Below are 21277 nucleotides of genomic sequence, written 5' to 3' on the forward strand. Positions count from 1 at the left end.
CAATCTTAGTTGGATAAACAACAACAGCAAGTCTCTCACCTTCTTTACTGACACTAAGTGGGACGTGATGGACCGTTTGGAGCTTGACGCAAGAGTTGGTCAACATTTGGAGCTCCATGGAAGATAAGGAAGCGGCTTTAAAACCTTGAAAAGAAATGGTGAAAAAAATATTTTAGAAGGAGAATGGAAAAAAAAGATCAGGCTGTATGACGGGTTGAGGAAAAAAAAATCCTACATTTCTTTTGCTGCTCTTTGATGAGCTCCTTCCACTCGGCACGCTCGTAGTCGGATGAAATGAGAAAGCTGTAGCTCTGAAACGCGACATCAATGATTTGTGAGGACAGACGTGTCATGACTACTCTTGCTGAAGAAGATTCAACATGCAAATTACAACAAAGTAGACAAAAAAGAGGGGATTGAAGATAGAGCCCTGAGGAACACCATTATGGAAATCCCAAATCTATATATTTATATTTACCTTGCCATTCTTATTGTAGACTCTGAGATGCATGCTCGGAGAAGTTAAGAGCAGCAGCGACTCCTGCTCGGACAGCTTCTTCCTGAGGCGGTCGATGACCTTTGAACCTTTGTTGGCTCTCTGAAATGCGATGAAAACATTTCAGCAAAAAACATTTCGGTAAAGAGTCTTTTTGTTTTCTGGTTTACCTTTTCCCTTTGGATCTCACTGCGCAGGTGTGAGATCTTCACCTTCATGGCATCCAGTTCTTCATCTGGGACCTGTGGGATTGTGAGGGGTTCGGCCTCTTCTGGGCCCTGGAAGGTGAGCTCGCTTAACGGGATGTACCACTTGCTGTCATACTGTTGGTTTTTACTGTTGAGGAAAAAAGGAGTTTCAGTTTATAAATTTCTGCTATGTTGTAGTTGGATTTTAGAGTAAACCTTGGAACATGGTGTACGTTGTGTTTTCAAGATGTGCTGACTTGGATGAATAATTTCTCGAAAAAGCTGTCTTTTTTTTCTTACCCTGCAATTTGTTTTTTCAGTTTGGCGCAGAGCAGCAGGTCGGTGAAGAGAAAGACGTGTCGCAGTTTCCTGGCGCCCTCCACCAGCTCTACCATGAAGCTGTCCTTCAGTAACTGGCGATTCTGTGGATTGGAAACAAAGACACGCTCAGAGGTAAGTAAACACTCCTGAACGGGATCATTATCTCTATTTCACATAGGAATCAAAAACAAAAATATAATTTTCACAACCCCAACATTTGATACTGCAGCCATTGACACTCGAAACAAAGAAACAACAGACCCCCATTGATTCTCTATTAAGTACAAAAGGTTAAACTATTTATTCCAATAATCAATGTGATGTAATATCTCGAAGAATGTTCTCTGAATGGTGAAAGGTAATTTTGGGGAGAGTGAAGGTAAGATTTTTTTTTCTGGGTGTTCTGGCCATCTCACTGATGTCAGACTATGTAATGAGGCTGCAATACTAAACCTGATCAAAAGAGGGCGGTGTGGTCAAGATAAACGTTTTACAAGAATGACATTTATAGCCAGCAGAACAAAACCAGATTTGAACGCTTATACGAAAGCATTTATGTTTTCACAGTGCTATCAAGCGGCTTTAGGGTAAGAATAAATAAATATAAATTTACATAACTCGTGTTTTTTTCTATTTTAATTACATTTGGTCTTCTATCTTTATGTCCAGACACCAACTTATACTAACATTTGTTTTCTGTTTTTCTACTTGTCTCAAAGGATGACATCACAAACGTTCAGGAGGGATTACATCATCATCTTCACGTCCTCCCACCATCCTCTCTTCCTCCACCCCCAACGATGCAACCCCCTCACCTCCATCAAGAACACATACTGTCACCGCCAGAACATACTGAAAAGAATATGGTGTCTGTTTTTTTTTTTTTTCAATGAAAGCAAAGAGCTGACAAAAGAGCTCCGCCGCAGTGTTCCCACCTGAGGAGGGAGGTCTGGCTGAGACAAAGAGAATGAGCGTCGTCATCATCTTTTGTTGCACCGTGTAATCTCTGTGACCATCTTTGCTTGTTTATCATTGAAAAGCAATAATTGGTCCAAGGAAAAGATCAGAATGAAAATCGGATGAAAATCTCGGCTGCGAGGGACATCGTTTAGAAAAATGGACTGGACAAAAGCGAACGGGAAATTGATTGCAGCAAACAACATAAAATGAGGGTCAGCGAGGACTTGGCTCGGACTCAAAAATCTCGAGAGCAGCTTTTATTCATTCCCTGGGTGTCCCACTCACTCATAATTTTACGACTCATCTTTTACACATCTAGTCTTGAGCCCGAGTCGTGATAAATGTAAACGTGAGCTAGTGGGAGGACAAACTTAAAAAAAAAAAAAAAACTAAGAGGAATGCGGACAGTGTGTACTAAGAAAGCCCGGCTGCAGAGAGCGCAGATTAAATATTGACGTCTCCTGAAGCGGCCTCTCTGAGCGTATACCCGAGTAATGGCATGAATTTACAAAATCCACATGTATTTTTAGAATCCAACGCACGCTTGGAGGGACATCTCTGGGCCCAAGTGTTTATACAAGCTGGAGCGTGAGTACACGCACGTGCTCGTGACATAATAGAGCCAGCCGCTCTGTGTGCATTTGGGCTTTACGTACACAGAGGGCCACTTCATTAGGTACACATCTAATGCAGTAACAGAATTTGGCAGCATCATCATTTGGATTTTAATGAAGCGTCCTCTCCACTGGCTTCAAACTGGCCAATAATTGGCGTCTGTCTAACCTTTAATAACCTCGGGCATATCCAATACTGTACTCAAGCTACAGTGAGTAGCAATATAATGAGCACCATTGATTTCCATGTGCAGCTTTCATGTAGCTATCATAAATATTTGATGTCTGGTGTGGACAGACCGGGATGGAAGTGAGTCCAGTAGGAATACAAAAGGGGGCGGGGCATGCTGCAAATGTGTGTGTCTTTGCAGAGGGTGCAGTAATAACCTGCATGTAAGAAATGGGAGGAGCCATCTCAGTTTTTTTTTTTTTTTCCTTCACCCACTGCTCCCCCCCCTCCATTTATGAATAATTAAGTAGGGCTCGACCCGCCGGAGCGGCGGCCTGGTGGGTCATTACCGACATTATGTACGGCCGTGTCACGAAAGCTTTCAATCAAGGAGCATCCAATCATGTGCATCAAGTCATGTCAAGGGATGATAGACAGCGTTGTGGGAGGGAGCAGTGGGGGGGGGTACGCGCTCGGGAAACCACAATGGGCAAGTGGAGGATGAGCCCCCCTTCTCCTTGGAGCAGCCAACCAAAGTGTGACCATATAAGGGCATGAGCGCCGCGTTAGGCTGCAGATTGGCGACACGCTAGAAGCTATTCTCGTTTTAATGGTGATTTCAAGGTTATTTGGAGGGCGGGCTTATGACATCATCAGGTCGCACATAATTGAAGAGAAGGGATTTACAAAAATAGTGGCGGGGGAAGCTAATGCTTTGAAATGTCTCACCTCTCCCTTTTTGACAGTCATCAGCTGGCGGCGGGGTGTGGACTCCTCGTTGATGCTGGACAGGAAATTTTGGGAGATGCGTAGAGCGTCCTGGAGAAGCGGGTGGTCGGGGTGGCTCGTGGGAGTGTGTTTGAGCAAATCCTGAGGGTGGGGGGGAAAAAATGTAAACTTTGAATCGCTGAATCAAATTCGGAATAATGACCAACATAAACATGATTTTATCCGAGGCTTTTTATTTTACTTACATGAAGCACCAGCGTGCTCCGCGTCACTCTGTCCACCGGTTTATAAAGCAAAGCTGTGGAGAATACGGAGGAAAAAGTTTCAACATTTCCATCCATATTGAATCCAATAAAACGACAACAAATGAGGACGACTGACCCTCGAGGGAATTCTTTGTTGTCGGCTCCTTGCAGTCCTTGGGGCTTCTCACCTTTAAGTTCTGTTTGGAAGACGGCGAATTGAGACAAAGGCGCGGCGGGACCGCTCAATCACGTTCATCCGCTCCCACGTTAACGATGCCACCCTCGGAGCCACCATCTTGCTCGGGTGGCTCGGAGTCATGCGTCACCCCTCACTCCATTAACAACGCTTGCAGATAAATAGCTCATTGTGCACGGAGAGAGCAGCCCCATGATGATGTATGCTTTGAAAAAGTGGGAGCCATATTGCCTAATGAGTGGGCCATTAGACTGCAAACGGTTTCTTTTCATTCCATCAAGTGTAGAGTTGTAGATGTACGACTCATAGTAATAATATAATATAATATAATATAATATAATATAATAAGAAGAATGTCTGCTTGATTCCCTTTTCCATATTTTCAATGTCAATTTAAGCCCAATTTGAAAATGTTTACCTCGGAGATTTCAGAAAACTGCGTGTTGGCTTGGCAGCACTTCTCGGCAGTCTCCACCGCCAGCTCGTAGTTGTCCACAAACGCCCTGTAGACGCCTAACTGGCTGGCCTGAAACAGAGAAGAGCACATCTTAGTCAACTCAAATTGTCTTTCACTATAGGTTGGACAAAAACATCTTTTCTTTAATTTAGCTGGCATAGAAAAATATACGTTTGGACATTGTGAGTGACGCCTTCCTAATTATAATTTCTTATATATGACTGACACAACAACAGCATGTAACCACGGCAACCTCACAGGGTGTCCGTTGCCATAGCGACTGCCAAGCGCGTGTGTGACTGAAGCTCTAAAAGCACATTTAGGGAGCTGAAATTTGACATAATTTAACTAATTGCAGAGTTTCCTGGCCTGGAAATGAGCTTGGACGTTTTGGATGTATTTCCTTTGCCGGACCGCTGCAAAGTATTAAAAACCTGAGTGTGCATCAAATGGGAGTAATCAGGGAAATGGCAGGATGACCCCAAATTCAACCAGCTTCTGCCGTCACGGCAGTGTGTGAAAATTGATTGAGGGAGGAATGTGTGGTCACAAGTTTGCTACACAATGTTTGTGCTCTTTTTTTTGTTCGCATGGCTCAATAGATCACTTGTAATAATTTTTTTGGGAATACAAACCAAATAAAGAAACACACTTAAAATAGTAATAAAAAGTTTCATTTTGCATATAGGAGCAGCAGCGGCGGTGTAATTGAACGCTATTTTCAGCTTGCTTGCTCGTGCTCATGACTTGTCACCGACGCTTTGCTTCTTCTCTACCTCCTCCTGCTTCTGATGTTTCATGATCCCTAAGCCCGTCAAAGCTACGATCCTTAAATCCACTTGCCACCCTTACTCGGCTCGAGACGCCTCCCCCTTAAAAATCCCCGCCTACGTTCCTCGCTCCTTCGGCACTCATCTAATCTCATCCTCTAATGCGGCCGCTGTTGTGTCGACTTTTATTTTATGGTAAAATGCGCAAATGAGCGGCAGCTGAAGGGAGAGCGGAAGAATCCGTGCAAGTAAATGCTCGTCAGCGACATTTTGTGTCAAAGAGGAGTGAATGATTGATTAGACACTGTGGAGCTTGAAACTGTAATTACATCACGCTTGAGCGGAAAATGGTGGGATGGTCGCTGGTGCGCCACCTCCACCCCTCCCCTCCCGGAAATGCAGGTAGAATGGCGTTCCGAGTACTTCCCACGGGTCACAAGCCGTCTGTTCGTAATCAGGTCATATTTTACACTATAACATTTTAGTACATCTGCTCCACAGAGGTCAAGGCCGTTAAACTTAGCCCAGGTTTTTTTTTTTTTTTTTTGTCGAGCAATGGAGAAGGGAGATGTAATTATTTTAGTGCTGCGTCAACACTTTCGGGCTAAACTGCAACATCGCCCTCGTACGAGATTAATTTTTGGCTGAGTGAAGGCAGGAAGGAAGGTAACGAGATGGCAGGGAAGAAATATTCGACGAGAGCCAGCGAGTGAGTGTGAGAGAGCTGTGTCTTTGAGACACAAAGCACACACACAGAGCAGCGGCGGTCTCAGCTGCACGAGGCCAAAAAAAGGCAGCATTGTGAAACAAGCTTGCGCCTCCCTCTGTGCGCTAGAGCATGAGAGTCTGTAAGAGTGAGAGGGCCGGATAAAAAAAAAAAAGAGGGCCGAATGAGGCCAACAGCATTTAGGGAATTAACAACCGATTCACTGTGGCGGGTTAATTGAGACGCTGTGGGAGTGATGAAGAGGAGCGGGCGGGTCTTCTACGTGCGGCTGTGACATCATCGGCGTGATAGTTTGCGAGGAGCCTCACCAGTTTTTGGAAGAGATCCCCGACTCTCTGATGATGGCTCCATTGCTGGACGCGGGGCAGGAGGCCGTCGTAGAACTCCTTGTGGATCTCGTAGAGCTCAGGCACTTTGAAGAAGATGGTTTCGATCTGGGACACGGAGAGCACGGGCTGCGACGTGGTGGCCGCCGCTTTCAAAGGCTTCATGGGCTGAAAATATGACACAGAGATCTCAATTAGGACAACGTTTTCCATTCTTGGCAGATTTTATGGACCAAAGTTTTAAAATATCTCAGACTGGATGAGTAACTGATCTAGCGACGATTGGTAAATAGAGGAAATGAGTCGTGTGTGTGTGTGTGCAATCTCACCAGCAGCAGTGCCTCCAGGTGACTGAGGTATGTTTCTTCGCTGGCCAAAATCCCAGACAGGACCCATTTCCTCATTTCCAAACCTTTCTCCAGGTCACATTCCGTCTACAACACAGACAGACACCCATTAAAATACACGCCTTAGGTTTTTTTTTCTTTTTTTTCTGACCAAACATGTTCAATATATAACAGCCAAACATAATCAGGAGCGCTACGCTTTTTCTAGAAATCCTTCATCCTGACTTCCCCGCCGCCGCGGGGCCGGTCAAAGCTCGCCGAGGAGAACGATCATGAAAGAAAACAGACAGACAGATAGCGAGATTCCTCGGGCTGCCTTGCTTTGCCGTGAACTTTGAAATAACTCAAACAGGCAGGATGTCCCAGAGGAGGAGGAAGGTTGCTGTATAAATACCTGTGTGTGAATGAATGAGAAAAGACACACACACGATATGAACAAAAAGTACAATACAGAAGTGCACCAAATAATTTTCAGAGTCAAACATTGGCATCAAATTATTCAAATGTATTGAAATGCCCATCACAGTAGCTGCAGCTCAGGAGACGCGTTTGGAAACGGAGCAGCATCGATGGTAATAATATTATTGCTAACCTCTGCTTCCCTTTCCCGCAAAGTGCGGGAGAACGTCAGCCCCGACAAACGCTCGAATTGCAATCCATGGCCCCCGTTATGCATTTTATTAAGCGTTCAACATTTCTATTTCTCGTAGTCTAAGCCGTTTAGCATCCCACTTCCGACAACCCTTGCTTGTTGAAATCCCTAACGAGATTTTTGCCCATCGCTCGGCGTGTCTGGCCTGTCTGGCTCCAGCCAGAATATGGTGATGTTTTCCTCAACCTGGAATTATTTCTGCTTACTTAATTTCACAGTGATTTCATTGTCAGTAAATAAGAAGAGCCTGAAAATCTGACGAGATTGCACATTCTGATGATCACTTAAAGAAAAAAAAAAAAAGCTCACATAAGAAATGTCATGGAAGAACTTTTTTAATTAAAACTCAATAAAAAGACCACATAGCCCACATAAAACATCTGACCACCTCCATCGAGATTGAGCCGAGTTGGGAGTACTATTTCTATTTCTCAGATGGTGATGACTCATCACAAGGACGTCATCAAGCCTCAACTCTAGAAAGAGCCAATCGCAGCTCGCCTGAGTTCTGACTCAGTCGGCCAAGCAGACTGGCGGACGGGCATGTGGCGGCTGTACAAGGGCAAATCAAGGCTACGCTAACTCTGACTGTGGGAATTTCATCTAGGCTAAATCTCTTCTCCTGTTTATACAAAAAACGGGACAAGGTCAAAGGTGGGCTGCCCTCGGAGTCATCATTTATTGGTAGGGCTGATATTGCTTCATGACCACTGATGTGATTACTTTTTCCAAGGGCACGCTAGCAAGAGGCGCTATTAGCCTATCTCGTGACACCCCCCCATTCTAAAGGAAGCACTCGCTCATCTGGGAATTTTTACTCCGCGTTAAATGTGTCTGAGTTGAGAAGCAGCCCGCCTCCGGGGAAAAGGATGACTTCCATCTGCGGATGACAGCTCCCGAGGCTGCAAGTCAGGCAGAGATCCTCCCAAATGACAGATTCGATTCCTCGTCAATTTACAGCTGAGACTGGATTGCTGTAAAAGTAGATTAGCCTACTTCCTGAACGTATTGAGGTCAAAGGAAGTGTTGACAATTATTGTCAATTCACAACTGCACGGTTAGAGGCTTTCGCTCCAATATGAGCTGTCAATCATCCAGGGCACTGAATCGAATCAAATCGTTCCACCAATATATGAAAAACTGGAACCAGGACCAGGTAATTGCATACGAGCAAACTCATAAATACTGACCGACTTGGAGGACTCCAGCGATCCCGACGAGAGGGTATCCCGGCTGCTTCGGCTCTTGGAGCTCAGGTGAGGTGACGAAGAAGGCGAGTCGTCGATGTACGGCAGGATGTCGTGGTGCCGCCGCTGCTCCTCGGCGCGGTCGGCATCGTAACCGTAAGACGGTGGAGTCCCGGTGTAATGGCCATCTGTCAATCACACACAAAAACATTTTTGGAGAGTTAAAATAGCTCCTGGAGGCGTGTGTCAGCAGTTTTGGGAAAGCATCCGAGGGGAAAACTTCAAGCATCTTTGAAAGAGTCACCAATAATATTTAACTCGCCGCCTCCCACTACTCTACTTTCAACAAAGCATCACTTCTCCAAAAAGCCGGTCTGGCCTCCCATGCGCTGACTAATCACATAAACACTTTGCAGATAAGCGCAAGAACGAGAGCCCGCTAAGTAGCGTGCAGACCTTCAACAAGCTCAGGAAATCCTAAATTGGGTTAGAAGCAAGGTACTATTTTTCTTCTTGACTGATAAAATGAAGGCAAACAGAAAATTCCTTCTCGACCAATCGAAATAAGAGTCCTTAGTCTGATCAAAACGTAGCTTATGCTAACAGTCATAATAATCTAATGAAACAAATCTAATGGACAAAAGTTGATGTTTGACAAACAAACAGACAAAACATTTGTCTATTTTTTTTAGTTCAAATTTGTCTACACTTGCTCAGTGATTTCTTCAAGGACACAGAGTCATAGCGATGCAAGGTGAGATCCGCCAACGATTAGCGGAAAAGCGACTCCACCTTCTTAATGTCGGGTCCCTAAAAGAGACAAAAACAATGTGTGTGTGCATCCAGATAACATGTGACCTTCAGCCCGCCCACCGTTTGGTCCAAATACTCGCGACTGGCTGTGGGTGGTGGCTGCCCACTGGGTCTGCCATGCTGGTCCAACATAGAGGCTACGTGTGTTTGTCTAGTTAACCTCTAGACAAAAATTAAAAAATCGAACCTTGAACCAAACCAGAACTTAACAAGTATTACCATTACAAGTAATCGTGGTGGAATTTATAAAACACAAATGCGGGTCTGGAAATATCAGGCCAATGCAGTTTCTCCAAAATAGCTACACAACTTCATATTCCTTCCACCTAGCTTTGGAAAAACGTCGTCACGGGACACACTGAGCCTGTTTGTGTGTGGAATGCCTTTTAGTGCCCGCAGGCCAAAAACAGAGCATCCATACAACATTTTTTTTTTTTTAGAGCCAGCGACCACCTCATGGTTTTAACGCAGCACAGACTGGGAGCTTAAACCACAATGGTGAATAAAAATGCTCAAGTGTCAATTAAATATGGAAAGAAAAAGTGACAAATGAATCATGGCGATGTTGACTAAATGCTTCAGAGGAATATTTACGTGCCTCTCCGTGGAAACGACCAAAAAAGCCAAACACCGCCAACCAGTCGTTGTTTTTTTAATTTAATTTGCATTTTGTATTTATTTATGCAGATTATCGTCCAATGAAAAGCAGGCCACTCTAAAATGTGTTGTTTTAAACCTTCTCTGATGATGCGGCACATACAGCTGGCATCCTCATGCTCCTCGCAGCACAATATCTTCCATACATTCCCCTCCTCCCACGCTTCGTGTCTTCCGAACCCCCCACCCCCCTCTACAGAAAAGCCTAGAGAGCAAAAAAAAAAATTCCCAACAGATTGCATGAAAGACCGACAAGGCATTGATTTCTTCCAAATTCTGCATTGAAGCATAAAAATAAAAGCAGCGTACCAATCAATGTCCAAACACGCCCACATTCCTCGTCCAAGGTTTACATGGTGACGAACACGTTTTGGCTCGGAGCCATAATGGCTACGTACACACACACACACACACACACACACACACACACACACACACAAAAGTGCATTAGCGTAAAGCCATAAATGAGCTAAGCATCAATTAAAAGGCTTGTCTGAGTTCAACTGAGACCAAGAGAGCTGTGACCTTCGCACAAAGAAGACAAGCGTTGCCTGGAGGGAGAATAAAAAAAATAAAGGGGGGTGGAAGTAAACAGAAAAATGGCAGAAGGAGACGACACAAGCCGCTGCTGATTCTCAAGTCTCATCAGTGAGGAAATGATTATTAACAAAGAGAAGATGGGGAAAATGAAGCTTGAGAGAAAATGAAAGACAGAGGGGGGCGCGAGATTCTCAATGAGGTCCCCTCCGCCACCCCTGCCCTTAGGCACTCAACATGGCTGCCATAAATCTGTTCAAGGCGCCGTCACCTTTATGGGACTCTGGGAGGAAAACAGTCATCTTAACACTGCTAATATAGTCACAACCCTCATACACACACACAAGCTTTCACATTAATGCACCCCCCCCACCCAAGTGGTACAATTCAGATCAGAGGCCCTGTGGATTGTCTCGGCTAATCTTCCATCTTAAAAAGAACTCTTAGCATGCTCAAAACACACTAAAGCGGAATTTAATTTCCCCTTAGTCAATAAAGCCAATTTGGTAAAAGGACTCCCCCACAAAATACCACCGGCCTAGTTAAAATGGATCTTTGACGTCTATATCCGTCAATGGTAGTGAACGGAGATGAAACAAAAATCCGCTTATCACTGAACTGCAATTTACAAGCCAAACTAAGGCGGTAATTTACATCCCTGTGCCTTGAAAACAGGTTCATGTATAGTGTGAGCGAGGTTCCTTTATCCCCTTAAGTATCCAATTTAAAGACAATTTAACACCAAGCAGTGGGGGGCTGGTAGTGACCGTGAAAACCTGAGGCAATGAAGTAAGAAAAAAAAAAAGTCTAGGAGAGAGCGAAGATGGGGGGCGTCGACACTCGACAGGATATTAAATGAATTTGAGCGCAATGATTCTGGTCCCCCCCCCGAGTGGTTGCAGGCACTTGATGGCTGTTAATTTGATAAATGTGTTTTTTCCTCATTAGGGGGCCACACAAAGTGAATACCTGCACTTTAGTGATGAGAAAAAATAAAACAGGTCATATCTCCCCAACAAGTCCAGTTGAGTCCAGTTGGAATCGTGATTGACGGGTTGGGAGTCCATCTCCCAAAACACACAACAGTGTGTGGAAGTTCTGTCATCTTCCCCGGGACAGTGTTTTACATCCTCGTGAGATCGCGCTCTTTGCTCTCCAGCTTCCTTTTGATCGCTTTCGAGGAGAACGCGGTCTGGAAACACGCACCCGCTGCCGGAGAAACCTTTGATTCCATAAGCGTCTGTCGTGTCTTCACTGTCAAGCGCTGGAGTCTTGTTGGAAAAAGCCTCATTACGCAGGAGCCGGCCTCAGGCGTTATTATGAGAGAGTTCAAATTGCAGCAGAAACTCTGATTAATAATACAGCGTGGCAAATTACCATCTCAACTATGGAACGCACTTTCGACTGGCAAAGCTAGTGAAATATGGAAGACGCTTTGGTTTAAGTCAGAAGAGAGAATAAACCTCAAATCATGTCTTCAAAAAAAAAAGCTAATATTGCTGAACATTCTTTTTTCTTTTCTTTCCTGGTCTACCAACACATTGCTCGCTATTGCGTCAGGATATGCTTTTGTCACACTTTTGTTTTGGTTAAATCGGTCCGCGTCGGTGGTGATCAATTTTGAGGTCCGCCCTCTTCAAAATGGATCATGAGCACCGTGGCGGCGGAGTGTGATGCTGCGAGGGCGGCTCATTCATTTAGCAACGCTGAAAGCTGCCACTTGAATCTGCACGGCTGTGTGCAAAAACATTCGCAAGTCGTGTGGGTTTTAAATGCGTTGGGTAAAAATAGAAAGGATGGATCGGATTGAGACGCTAATTGCATGTTTCCACGTTTACTTTATCTTTGATCGTGCTGAGAGAGGAGGGGGGGGGGGGGTACTTCACCCACTCTAACCAACCATAAGCAACACTCTGTACTTTGAAAGTCTGCCAGGGGCAAATCACTTTTTTTTTATGGAGGGATGGGACAAGAACACCCAACAGTTTGCCGTATCAGCAATGTGACATGGCTTGAATTCGACATCATGTCTTTTGTGTTTACATTTTGCATTTAGCTCCTGTTGTGGTTTCACCTCAGAGACCAAGAAAGGGAATCCCGGGAGTTTTGTATCGCAGGTAACTTGCTCTTGAGATCCTCTCCAAGACAAACATCAGGCTGACGCGTTGTTTTTGAAGTAAGAAATTGTTCCAAAAAGGCAGCGTGTGCTTCCACACAGACAGTCTTGTGCGACATGATTTGATTTTCCTTTTTTTTTTTTTTATAATCCGTAATCTGATTAGAAGTCAATAAAAATCACTCATCGTTAGGCTGGTTCATTTCCTGACAGAGCATAATGGCTGCAATGACATTTTTGAATTTATTTCTTGGCGTCATCAGTCCAATTGTTTCAGTTATGGAATTGGCAATATTTCTGCATATTTTTGGAAGTTGACAAATGTTTAAACCTGAGCACAGGGGTCGCCACACCTCGTCCAAACCGTTTCCCATGTTGTAAATCCTGTTTTAAATCATGCCTCGTGTACGAACGAGCGCAGAAGGGCTTTGAGACGCGAAGGCCTGCGGTCGGGACACTTATCGCGGACAAACAGCCGAGGCAGCACAAAGAGCTTCAATCGGCTTAATCTCTGGTCAAACACAAGGCGCCGCATCATTGCAGCTCAGGGCCATAAACCGCCGGCGCTTTATGCCCGCGCCGTTCAGGGGACACGAATTAGGAATTTGCTAAACAGGCCATAGAGATTTGCCAAAGCCAGTCTCCCGGGGAACCGTTGCCGAGGGTTACCACCACCAACAAGGAGAGCATTTCTTTTGCAATTAGGTACCCTGCCAGACTGAAAGACAAAGTTTATTCACGACGATTAGTCGTAAAGTGGTTGAGAAAAAAAAAGTATCCCGAGTGAATATGTAATGGGTTCGGATCGTCTCCTCCGGTATAGTCAAGCGTCCTGAAACTGGCACAGCGCCAGTCTGACTGTCTGCCAGCTTGAAGCATCCCGGCTTCATATTACCTGCATCCAACACTCACGTGGAGTCATTATGGAGATAAAAGCCTTCACAGATAGGCAACGTATCTTACACTCGCCCTCCCACAAACAATGTCTGATCAAATTCACGCCTACGAGGTACAAGAACATGATCGTAGGAATAACGTATTTGCATGTTGAGCGCATCTGTCCTTCCATTTTCGAGAGCGCTTGTCCTCATTAGAAGAGGGAAGGACAATTATTTTAATTGGTACCATTAGAATTTCCAAACTTGGATATTTTTGATTATCCTAATCAAGCCGAACTTTCCGAAACATCTACAGAGAATGTTGTGAACTAACAAACCTCATAATACACACTTGGTATTTATTATTGGATGCATTTAATCTCTGAATTTCCATTAGCAATTTCATATTTAGAGTGATTAGCATAGCACTTAGCATGTGTGGCTAACACACAAGAGATCCTGCTTCATCGCTGTAGATTTTTTTTTTTTTCCACAGAACCCCCAGATTAGATATCGCCGTGCCGGTCGACAGAATCAAACCCACATCTTTTTGGTCCCGGACCGCATTTTTAACCTCTCAACCGAAGCACACTTATGAAATAGCGTCCGTGGCATGTTTACAGTCTTGCCTACTCTCTTTCTCATTAATAATGCACTGAAGAGGAAAGGTGGATTATGTAATCGTAATACATGGCTTAAGCAGAGAGAAACTATTTGAAGAAAATAAACAGAAAACAGACTTATGAAGAACAGATGGAACGATCATTCTTTGTGTCCTTCAGCCACGCTTTAATCTAGCAAAGCTAATACATCGGTAATTGATTAAGATTAACAAATGAAATCTGTCAGTTCAGATGACATAAAAAGTCATACGCACATTTAAAAAAATATATGTTTTTATCTGACCACTCTATTAATCGTCCTTCAATGAACATGTGAACAAAACCATACCAAAAAAAAAAAGGACCTTGAGTACTGCTTGGTGCTCTTAGGAGGGTTAAATATTAATCAAAACTACGAATTCCAGCTCCAGGCACTCAGGCTGGACACTATAAATAAAAAAGCCTTTATTTATAGGGCTCCAACAAGGAAGGCAGGAGCAGACTCAAACCTGAACCTGAAAAGTGTGAGGCAGAAGTGCTCGTCACTTTTCCACCGTACTCAAGAGACACACAAAGGAATCATGTGACTTTCTTGTCTGGTGCCTTGAGGGGAAACATATACATTTTGGGCTCAAAGACATAATAAGGAAACTGTCTCTAACCACATTTCCCTCACTCTATGATGTGTATCATCTTTTGTCACCTTAAGGCCCCCCACTCGTCTTTTCCCGGCTTTTGTTTTGCTTTTATACTATTGTGGCGCTAGCGGTAACATTAGCATGCTTATGTAACGTGACACCACAAGCAGGTGAGGGCATGGCATCGCATATATAGAGATGCACGCCCAGGGCTGCTATTTCAATATACAAGCGAGCATTCAGCCATGTAACGTGCTTTTAGAGCGCTTGTAGCTATCCGTCCTCTCGTAGCTAACACGCTAACACGGTTTCAAGGGTGAACGCAAAAATCCACCTTTTTTTTTTGACTAAAAAAACAAACAGCCTTGACTGAATTCCATTCTCATTTTTGATCCACTTACAAAATTCGAAATCTCAGTGTCTGCTTCCTATGCCACAAAGAAAAACAAGAAACACAATGGTGGTGAATCTGTGAAATGGAGTGCAATCAAGCTGTTGGGAAAATAAAACAATGTTTGAAGCCATGTTTACGTGGAGAACGCATTGAGGATGGCTTGGAGGAAATAATCATGAGAACTCTGGAGCCTGACTAAAATGTCTGACCAATAGGCACTTAAGAAGCCTTGCAAAGCCAAGACAACAAAAATGAAATGAGAAAAAAAATGAAATCAACGTCACGCATTATTCGAGTCAAGTGTTCGCAGTGAGTGGCCTCGGGCTTGCTGTACACATTCACACAAAGACAAATTCTCAAAGGGTGTGTGCACGTGCGGTGGGTCGAGCAGGTGGGGGGTGGGGCGGATTCTCGTGGAAATGGTGCACAGTTACTCCACCGCCAGACAGATGTGCACAAAGCCAATGGAGTATTTTTCTTGTGCAGTCAAGCCAAAATAGCCACTGAAAGAGAAATAGCCGCACAATAAAAGGTGGGATGCCGAGGGCTGTGCCGCACGAAAGATACAAATATAACACGCACACAGACACACACACACACGAAAATGCCACATGGCGCGGCAGACAGCTCGAGAGGAGGAACTGCAGTAGAAGAACAAAGTAGTCATCATGCCTGTGAGGCGTATGTGTGACAATGAATCAGACGCAGCAAACCACCGTGTGTGTGTGTGTGTTTAGCAAGATGGAAGCACAGGGGATAAGCCAAGACTACCAAACGTCAAAAAAAGGATTTAGCTACGTATGAACCACACACCACCTAATAAATCCAAACGATCAATCTCAAAGCTGTCTCTTAACCTTTGTTGTCGATTTTATTTTGTTACCCACTTCCTGTTTGTGTTCAATACCGTCGACTCAACCGACCGCTCTTTGTGATTGACGTCCCTTGTAAGCGAGCTACTAATTCCTTCCGTCCGTCCGTCAACCTGCTTAACTTGCAAAGCAGATAGGCGGACAGCATTTTCTTCTTCCGAGCGTCAATACTCGGAGCGTTAAGTCGTCACGAGAGGCAAACGCGTTTAAGCTGGAAGCACACATCTCTATGGCCCAGAGGCAAACTCGGCACGCCTGAAGAGCTGACACAAGCGTATGCACAAAGGTAAACAAACAAGAGATGCTAACACACAGCGGGATGCAGCGGAGTATTTTTAGCATCTTCTCTTCCACAAGGCTGCGATGATCCCTGGGCCGCTTGTGTTTTGTATTTTTAAAGAGAAGATATAGTATGCAGTTTGTCACCAATTTAAAACACTTCACAAACACTCCAAAACTGCTAAGTCGGGACATTCGCACTGTATCAGGTACTCCAAGAATTTTGCCTTCCATTCTTTAAGTTGTGGCTCGAATGATTTTTGATTTTTTTTATTCCAGGGAACATGAACGACTTGACCGCAACTCGCCTCTGCAGCCCTCACAAAAAGGCCGTTTACAAAGAGGCTAAAGTGTAGGCAAGCGAAATAAATCACAAACGGGCTGAAAATAGCATGGCCCCAAGAACAAAAATCAAATTAAAGCCCGAGACTCCCGAAGGTCCTCAAATCAACTTTGAGTGACCACAACTGCAACGATTCCCTTGTGGCTGTTGTGCCTATCTGCCAGCTGAAGCGTCTGAAGGATGGCGGCTGGAAGGAGACCAAAGGGGAAGAATGCGCATGAGCCAGAACTATTTCTTCATATAATGTGCCCTTACAGGGTCTGAACGGAAACCTAATCCTTTTTTTTTTTCCTGGGACAGCCTTGACTTATATATTTTTTTCAAACAAGTTTTATCATTTGAGTGTGAGCCGTCGGAACAATCGCGTTGTACCTTAATAGTGTCGCCGTGACACTGAGCAGAAATAAACTGCTGCGATCTCAGTGCACCACACACACACACACACACACTCTCAAAACTCACACAATGCATGTCAAAGGAGGTGGTCTGACCCATATCCAGCTCACACTGCGTTTTATCTACGAGGGCAAGAGAGGAAGCCGAGCGCATGGAAACAATTAACTCAAATTAGCGCTTCGAGTGTACCGCTTGCAATATTTACATCTGTTTTACTGAGCGAAATCACTGCGAGGTGCTCTACTGTGTTATTTTTTACTGTATTACCTTCGATTTCCCATTGACATGCCACGCAAAACTAAACTGAATTCATGAATTACCAAACAATTATGAAAAATATCCTTCAAGGACATGGCAGTCATCCTGGATCAACATTCTATGCATTGGAGTGCCAAGGGGTCCTTTGGCCCGACTCCTCTACTCGGCAGTATTTTCTTTTGCATAGCACTGCTTATAAACAGAACCAAGGAGAAATCAATAGGGTCCTTGTCTTGACAGGAAAATACTGTCAGAAAGATGAACGATCGACTAAAAATGCAAGGGTGCTCAAAAGGAGCGTGCGGTAATTGGACTCGTGACCTCGGCTTACTTTGGACTTTTTAAAATCACTCGACAGTTCTCAGTTTACATTCTTCCTTGAATGCCCCAAACGCATGGTATTCTCTGTTTTCCCTTGTACGAAAGCAAGCTCGTCATCTCCTATTAGGAAGTCAATCAAATTAGTAAACAAACACGCATGGACGAAATGACAATTTTGCTAGAGTAATTCACCTTTTAGCACTGAACAGCGGGCCCTTGGCAGTGAGCCTGAGGTGGCGCTGAGTCAAGCCGTGGTCAAGGACGGACGGACGGCCGGGGGGGGGCAAAGAGAGGGAGACTATTATCCTTTGAGAAGTGAGACAAAGGCCAGCGGGGCTTCGCTACACTCGAGTGACGACAAATAATGGCTCGCCGAGACCCGCGAGTGACCCACTTTTCGTCGATGGTAGGCCACTGATACCCAAAACTAGGGACGATTCAAATACAAAGGTAAGTGGGGGAGGAGGGGGGTGAGTAAGGGTGGTCATAGAAGAAATCTAGAAGGTCGTGGGAAAGCGCCGTGACATTCAGTTCATCTTCATCACAACATCAAATTTTGAGACATTTCAAAACAGACCTAGAAATGCCTCATGACCAGGAAAGTCCGACAGATTCCGATATTTGGTAGAGTAAAATTCCGATAACAATTACAAATATATAATGATTGATTAATTTATTACTCAAAGGGAGACAAAGCATGATCCAGGAGTTAGCAAAACTCAAACTTGCTGAGTCATGGAATTCAACACGTTAGCTAGTTTTAAAAAAAAAGGCCAATTTTGTTATTCTTTCCTTTTAAAAACGATAAAATTTAGTAGAAGGAGCAAGATTTGTCTTTGGTGTGGAAATGGCAATAGAAAATGTCGTGCAGTTGATCCAAATCCAGTTAACACAATCACTCTTAACCTTAGCTGCTCTAAATTACACAAGCTGTTAAGTCAGCAAGATGGATGAATGTTTCAGTAGGGATATTCTTAGTAGACCTCGCTTTTAAGTGCTTGAATATGCACACACAAAGTCTTACGGCATTGTGTCTCACTGAAATGAAAGGCATTTTGAAAAGGGGGGGGGGCGGAGATTCACATTAAGGTTATGCTGAATCATGTCCGAAACATGCAGATTCACGGCCGAATCAGATGCGCTCCCTTGCTGGAGAGAACTCCCACGATGAAAAAAGCCCCAGAAAAATGAAGCGCTGCATTGCGTTTTAATTCACTTACGTAAGATGTTCAGCGGGGGGGGGGGACATGAATTTTAAAAGTAAAGTGATGGACAGAGTGAGGAGAGAGACGAAGATGCATCTAAGGGGGGGATTTAAAATGTTCATCTTAACATTTCCTAGGCACTGCAATAAATAAGACGAAAAATATATAATATTCAGTCATAAAAAAATCTTAGTTTTATATATAAACAAATAATAAATATAAATAATTGTTTTTTTTATTGCTGTTAAATTGTCAAACATCTAAAATATTTAAAGTTATTGAAAGTGGGACAGGGAGGGGGCTGTTTTTATCTGCTACATTGTAAGCAACAATAATTCAAGAATACACTCCAGGCATATGAATGTTTTTTGTTTTTTTTCCCAAAACTAGCTTCTTAGGCAAATCATCTTTAAGTCGTATAAAGACATGCAGACATCCTCACAGGCGGTGGGGAAGATTTAGTCACTCTGATCACAACACTGAGGCTGACAGAAAAAAGGCTCCAGCAGTATTTGTGGCAAGATGCCACATTCATTTTAATCTGAGCTAGACAAGTCTCTCTGAAAAGTCCCTAAAGTCAAAATGTTTCAGACATCCAGAACTACCACAACAACACGACCCGGAAACGTGTAACCATAACCATTTACTCTTATTTATTCATTGTTTGTGCCTTCTTGTTTTTATTTTTTGGGGTTGTTTACTTGTATGTATATTGTGTACTATGTCTTGTCACCGTGGGATAGTGGGAACGTTATTTCGATTTCTTTGTGTGTCTTGGCATGTGAAGAAATTGACAATAAAGCAGACTTTGACTTTGATAAGTGATGCTATAAATGACAATTATCCATCACATGTTTTTAAATGCTATGTGACTTAGCGCCATAGGTATGTTTTGCATTGACAGAATACTGAAGGACATTCTTCATTCACAATATGGACCTATAAAAGTGCCAACAATGCGTGTGCGTGTTATAGTAAATAACGTATGTCGACTAGCATGAGGACGCTGGGTCAAATGTTGCTTTCCCACTCCACACACACAGTACAGGTTTAACTGGGTAATTTCCCACTCGGGGAAGCAGCAAAAGTAGCATCAATCAATTTTGTCTTGATAATTGGACACGGCGCTCGAGAGCTAACAGCTAGCTATTCTGTTTTGCTAACTGACTCAACGGCAATCCAAGCAAAACATTTTTGAGATCCCTGCGAGAAAATGTCGAACCAAATAATCCTAAATATGCTAAACTCCTGCTGGAGTTAACAAAATAAAGACGTTTAATTTTCATGAGATTCGTTTTATGTCCTCGCTCTGCACGCTCATGCCGACTTGGATATATAAAAGTCACCATTAGCACTGTGCCACAACCACAAGGCCAGATTTAATTAGACGTTCATTCGGCGCTGCTCATTTCTTGCACGTGACGTGCATTTGCCATTTTATGTCCAGTCGCATGGTGTAAAAATAGATTCCTTTTACAATTTCATGATCCTTGAAGGGATTTCTCTTCTGCGGCTCAGCTGTAACAAAATGAGGGTGCACCGCATGAAGGTGAAAGCTTTCCCATCGCAACGCCGTCAACTGATAGATTCATAGAGGTGGTCTGATGGCTGACCTCGCTATGAATCCACTTAAAAGATCAATACACTTATGAATATTTGTTGCCGTGGTGTTTCGGTAACGCGCTTAATCAATTTTCTTTTCAGGCGCAAACAGTCGGCACTAGCTATAGCTATAGATTTGTTTTACAGAGGTCAACCTGGTGGTAGAAGCGCACTTTAACGAAAACAGACTTATGGCTCCGATGTACGATGAGTCAGTGTTTCCTTTTGTACGTATCGCACAGTGAGTCAAGTTGAAATGTTTGTTTTACTTGATATTACGCATACTTATATGACAGTATCCATTCAGTCCAGATCTCTCCTCAGTCCGTCGAGGTTCGACGTTGACTAACTACCCCCGTGTCGTCGGAAAGGGTGGGAACCCTATGATTTAAACGACTGTGTCATCAAATGTCGCCACTACGTGCGGCTTCGTACGGTGACGGTCTGGTTGTAAACAAGAACATTTACAGCCTGGCGTCAGAGAAAACCAGCTTTGAATCATCCGCGTGTGACCTCTTATGATGGATTCGAATGTCACACTAAAAGAGACCAGCGTCCCCCGCAGCGCGAGAATTCCATCTGGCCTCCCAGGTATTATGACTCATGGTGGCTGCACGTCACCAACTTGTTCTTTTCGCTGTTTACTGCTAAATAAGGAGTTGTGAAAACGTGATAGGACTTACTAGATTCCGTGTTTGTGTGGTGAACATGCTATGTCGCAAGTCTCAATGTTATCAATCTTAACTGCTACTTATGCTAATATGCTAAGTTATGAACGAACGACTTGCTTCACTTTCAATGGAATTGCGAATATAGCGACTAAGGCTATGGTGTCATCGTGACCCAGGGGTGGGGAATTGGACACCCGACATTACAACAGCCAGTTCAGCATCAATAATGAATGGCAGAGAAAGGCATTTGGTTTTAGATTTCACATCTCCAACCTCCCCCTCGGCGTCTTTGTTCGCGGGCAGTCCCGGAA

The 21277-nt window shown here is 43.9% G+C and overlaps 1 protein-coding gene and 1 long non-coding RNA gene across 3 annotated transcripts in view; one reads left to right on the forward strand and one right to left on the reverse strand.

Moving 5' to 3' along the window:
• Positions 1-21277, reverse strand: part of bcr (BCR activator of RhoGEF and GTPase) — a 36923-nt gene that overhangs the window by 6494 nt on the left and 9152 nt on the right. For both annotated transcript variants that reach the window (XM_037265415.1, XM_037265414.1), the window contains 12 exons: positions 8388-8572; positions 6528-6632; positions 6181-6366; positions 4337-4444; positions 3859-3919; positions 3723-3775; positions 3478-3618; positions 985-1106; positions 667-832; positions 479-598; positions 236-311; positions 40-144 (listed from right to left, as the gene is read on the reverse strand). In XM_037265415.1, coding sequence (XP_037121310.1) covers positions 40-144; positions 236-311; positions 479-598; positions 667-832; positions 985-1106; positions 3478-3618; positions 3723-3775; positions 3859-3919; positions 4337-4444; positions 6181-6366; positions 6528-6632; positions 8388-8572 — 1428 coding nt within the window. The remainder of the gene's footprint in view (positions 1-39; positions 145-235; positions 312-478; positions 599-666; positions 833-984; positions 1107-3477; positions 3619-3722; positions 3776-3858; positions 3920-4336; positions 4445-6180; positions 6367-6527; positions 6633-8387; positions 8573-21277) is intronic.
• Positions 690-3627, forward strand: LOC119131192. Its single transcript, XR_005099607.1, has 3 exons — positions 690-781; positions 1005-1137; positions 1725-3627. It is a non-coding gene; the product is annotated as an uncharacterized LOC119131192 (long non-coding RNA).

This window comes from Syngnathus acus, chromosome 12 (assembly GCF_901709675.1).
Source record: "Syngnathus acus chromosome 12, fSynAcu1.2, whole genome shotgun sequence".
Taxonomy (NCBI): Eukaryota; Metazoa; Chordata; class Actinopteri; order Syngnathiformes; family Syngnathidae; genus Syngnathus; species Syngnathus acus.